The 4,077-nt window shown below is 36.2% G+C and overlaps 1 protein-coding gene across 1 annotated transcript; it reads right to left on the reverse strand.

Moving 5' to 3' along the window:
• Positions 1-980: 980 nt before the first annotated feature.
• LOC147534408 (uncharacterized) lies at positions 981-1,529 on the reverse strand. Its single transcript, XM_086650121.1, has one exon. It carries the CDS (start codon positions 1,527-1,529, stop codon positions 981-983), a length of 549 nt encoding a protein of 182 aa, XP_086506247.1.
• Between the last annotated feature and the right edge of the window lie 2,548 nt (positions 1,530-4,077).

Raw genomic sequence — 4,077 nt, forward strand, 5'->3', positions numbered from 1 at the left:
TTGGGTCACAATGTTTAGAAAAATGACAAAGTTACCTCCTACTTTACTCCTTTATACATGATCGTGTCTATGTGGTAGATAAAAGTAGGGGTATTTTTAAAAGTTCACACTTGCAGGAGTGAAAATGAAAAAATACCCCTTTGTGTTATTCTAATACGGTATACAAGGGAGTGAGGTGGGAAGGTAACCTATCACGGTTGCAATGTCCACCAACGTGCTAAAACTATTTTAACTAGTTTTATGGAAAGGATTGCCCATCCTCAAAAGCTACTAAAGCAAGTAAGCAACCACCATCTACATGTTTATTACTTTGACTCATTTGAAGCTTAATCTGGCTATTATAGTGAATGGGTGGGACTTATAGCAGAAGACCAGAATGATTGGAATTTCACCCAGAGTGACATCTTTGATTACCACCCTTGGCATTGTTTTTTTTTTTGTTGAATACCATCATTGGCATTGTAGAAACACGATTTTAATTTGTTTAGAGCTGGAATAATATGGTACGTTCCAAAAGTCAAGCGTTTGACTTTAAGTCTTTTGTTTTTTTTACTATTGTTTGACTTTAAGTTGATACATTTGTTCTGTTTTGTTCTAGTATTGAATCTTGTAGTGGTATGATATTATAAGTTTCATATTATAAATCCCAATTCTTAAGGGAATTAAGGAGTCCTTGATACTTTGTTTCTTTTGAGATTGAAAAGTTTGTTATATTTTTTTGAGAACATTGAGAGTTGAAAAGAGAAGTTGTTCAACCATTTCTTGTTCATTTTCTTTCTCCTACTTCTTTCGTACCGAAAAAAAAAGCAGTAACTTTAAACTAATAGCAATCTCTGTTTGGGTTTTGTCGGGGTTGGGAACAAGGATAGGATCACAAAGAGACACCAAACTTATTGGCAAATACCCCATATCGACAAGAATGGGAGTTTTGGTAATGATATTTTTTTTTTTTGGTGAAAGGAGGTTAATACCTCAATTTATTAACTATTAGAGCCTGAATTCATGTTGGATAAATTTGTTTCCAACTGACTTACAAGATAATTCGGAATCTGATAGATTTTCGTAGTCTGATTTAGATCGCTATTGTAAGCACGTTTAGCAAGAGTTTGAGCTACATTATTAGCTTCACGATTACAAAAAAAGAAGTCATTATTTTGTAGCCTCGAAGCTTCCTCTGTAATCTCCATGATAAGTGGTCTGATTCTCCACGGGATGTTGTCCTTCTCCTTCGAACAAGCCTTTATAATAGTCATTGCATCCCCCTCTAATAGATAACCATATTCCGGTAACTTAAGCGCTAGGTGAACTGCCAATCGAGCTGCAATAGCTTCGGCCTCCATTGCCGACGATGCGTTTGTTCTACTCGATAACGCCATTACAAAGTTCCCCTCTTCATTTCTACACACTGCAGCTGCTCCCGCTATATTATTGCAATACGCCCCATCGAAATTGATTTTTAATAAACCCCTTGGAGGCGGCTTCCAACAATCCACTTCTTTCACCACCAGACGATTCATATGATGTTCCATATTGGTATTTCTATTCGAGAAATTCAGTTTGCATGTCTTGAGCTTCTTTAATAATTTTATACCCGTCGGGTAGTATACCTTCGAAAACACAATTATTTCTAGCTTTCCACAGAAACCACATAACATAAATCCGAAGTTCAATTACCCCTTCTTCCTCATTACTTCCTAGCCAACGACATAATAATTGTTTGAAATTCTCTTCACCTTCAACTCTTAGGTTTAAAGGGTAACACAACCAAGTTTCTCTTGCCTTCTTGCACATTCGGAACAAATGGTCACTATCTTCTACTTCCTCCTTGCACACACTACAAAGTTTTGAAACTTTTGTATTATATCTAAGTGCTCTTGTCTTAGTAGGGAGAGCTTCATTTAACACCCTCCATAAGAAAAGTTTAACTCTTGGAGCTAATCTGAATTTCTTCCATACCACATTCCAACTTAATCCATTAAAGAGTTCCACCCTTCGTGAAGAAGATGGTTTCTCTTTTATAAGTGAGGTATATAATGATTTTGTAGTAAACTCTCCTTTCAAAGTATGTACCCAAATCAACCTATCGGTATTATTACTCCTGGATAACGGTATTTCAACAATTGCTCTTGCCGACACTTCATCAAATAAATCATCTATAACCCTCTTCTTCCACTGTCCATGTATATCTATAAGGTCTTTTACCAAGAACACATCTGGAACCTCCATATCAATCTTTTTCTTACTTGGTCTAAAACCTCTTATATTAGGTATCCATGGGTCTACCCATATACGAGTACTATTTCCATCTCCAATAGAATAACACGCCCCTTCTTTCACGAACTTCCTCATCTCGAGTATCCCTCTCCAAATAAATGTGTTACCCGGTTTTGCTAAATGGTCCCAAAAATTTTCGTTCTTGAGATATTTGGCCTTCAATAATTTAACCCACAACGCTTTAGGTTCCGTAAGGAATCTCCAAGTTAATTTTCCGACTAACGAGCAGTTAACAACTCCCATATCTCTAATACCCAATCCTCCATCTTTCTGACTAGCTTGCATTTTATCCCAACTCAAATAATGCATCTTCGCCTTCTCACCACTATGACCCCACCAAAAATTTCTCTGAATTTGCTCAATTTTCTCCACTACTGCTTTTGGAACAATATTGGTTGAAAGAAAATAAATAGGAATTGATGCAAGCTCACTTTTTAATAATATCGTCCTCCCTGCATGTGAAAGAGTATTTCTTTTCCATCCCATCAATTTATTTTCAATCTTCTTCAAAATAAAGTCATATGAGGCAATTTTGTGTTTAGGTTTCAATAAATAATTCCCCAGATAAATGTCGTCTTTCTTCATCTCCTTCACTCCAAATAATTTCAGAATTCTACCTCTTCTGTCGGAACTGCAATTTGCACTAAATTGTATTGAGGATTTCTGATAGTTAATTAGTTATCCCGAACACCCTGCATAGGTTTCTAAAATACTCTTCAACTGCTCCACATTGTAATCTGATGCCTTCCCAAAGAAAAATAAGTCATCTTTGAACATGAGATGACTAATACTTGACGCATACCTTTTTACCTTAAGCCCATTGTAAAGCCCACATCTTTCTGCCTGAACCACTAATCTAGTGAGAGTTTCAGAACAAAGTATAAATAAGTATGGACTTAAGGGGCATCCTTGTCTAAGCCCTCTCTTACTAAAGAAAAACCCTTTAGGTCTTCCATTCAATAACAACGAAAAAGAGGGTGTAGTTACACAGTTCATAATAAGCTTATATGTGTTCGCTATAATCCCATACTTCTTCAAAACTGCACTTAAGAAATCCCATTCTATTCTATCGTAAGCCTTTGCCATATCAACCTTTAACGCAAATGCTCCTTCTTTCGCCGTCGTAAGTGAAATAGAATGAAATATTTCTTGAGCAATTATAATATGTTTTTCTGGGCTACTAATTTGAAGGGCTTTTATTGAAAATTAACTTGAATTTCATTACCTATTTCGGTTTTGTTGGTAGTATTTTGGTTTAGTAGTCTCAATTTGATTGATTCGGCTAGATCTATCAATCCACTCGGCGAACTATTAAACCAGTGGTTCTGCTAATAATCTATTTATATGTTTTTCTGAGTTCAGACAAATATTCGAAGAGTTCAGTTGAATCACCCGAAAAGGATGTACACCATAAAGAATTTTCTTTTATATTTAAATCTCTACCGATAAATGTAATGAAAAAATATAGATTTTATATATACCATATTTTTTATGAAATATATGTGAGCCACATTGATGAAGTTCACTCTGGCCCTCTAAAATTCTGGGTTGTGTTTTTTTAGAAAAAAGGTCACTTATTATAATGGCCACTGTTTTGGGGAGAGCAGAAAAGTTTTCGGGGAAGACGGGTGGAAAACCCAAAAAACTCAAACCAAACCCACCTTATCCTCTTATCTCTCTCTTCTCTGGCCGATCCTCTTTCTCCGGCCGCCGCGGACGGCTCTCTCTCTCTCCTTTCTCTATCTCTCTTCTCAGTCTATCTCTCTTCTCAGTCTATCTCTCTTTTCAGCCTGTCTCTCTTCT

The sequence above is a fragment of the Eschscholzia californica genome, unplaced genomic scaffold (genome assembly GCF_041429995.1).
Source record: "Eschscholzia californica isolate CP2 unplaced genomic scaffold, dmEscCali1.0.p SCAF_6, whole genome shotgun sequence".
In the NCBI taxonomy this organism is placed as follows: domain Eukaryota; kingdom Viridiplantae; phylum Streptophyta; class Magnoliopsida; order Ranunculales; family Papaveraceae; genus Eschscholzia; species Eschscholzia californica.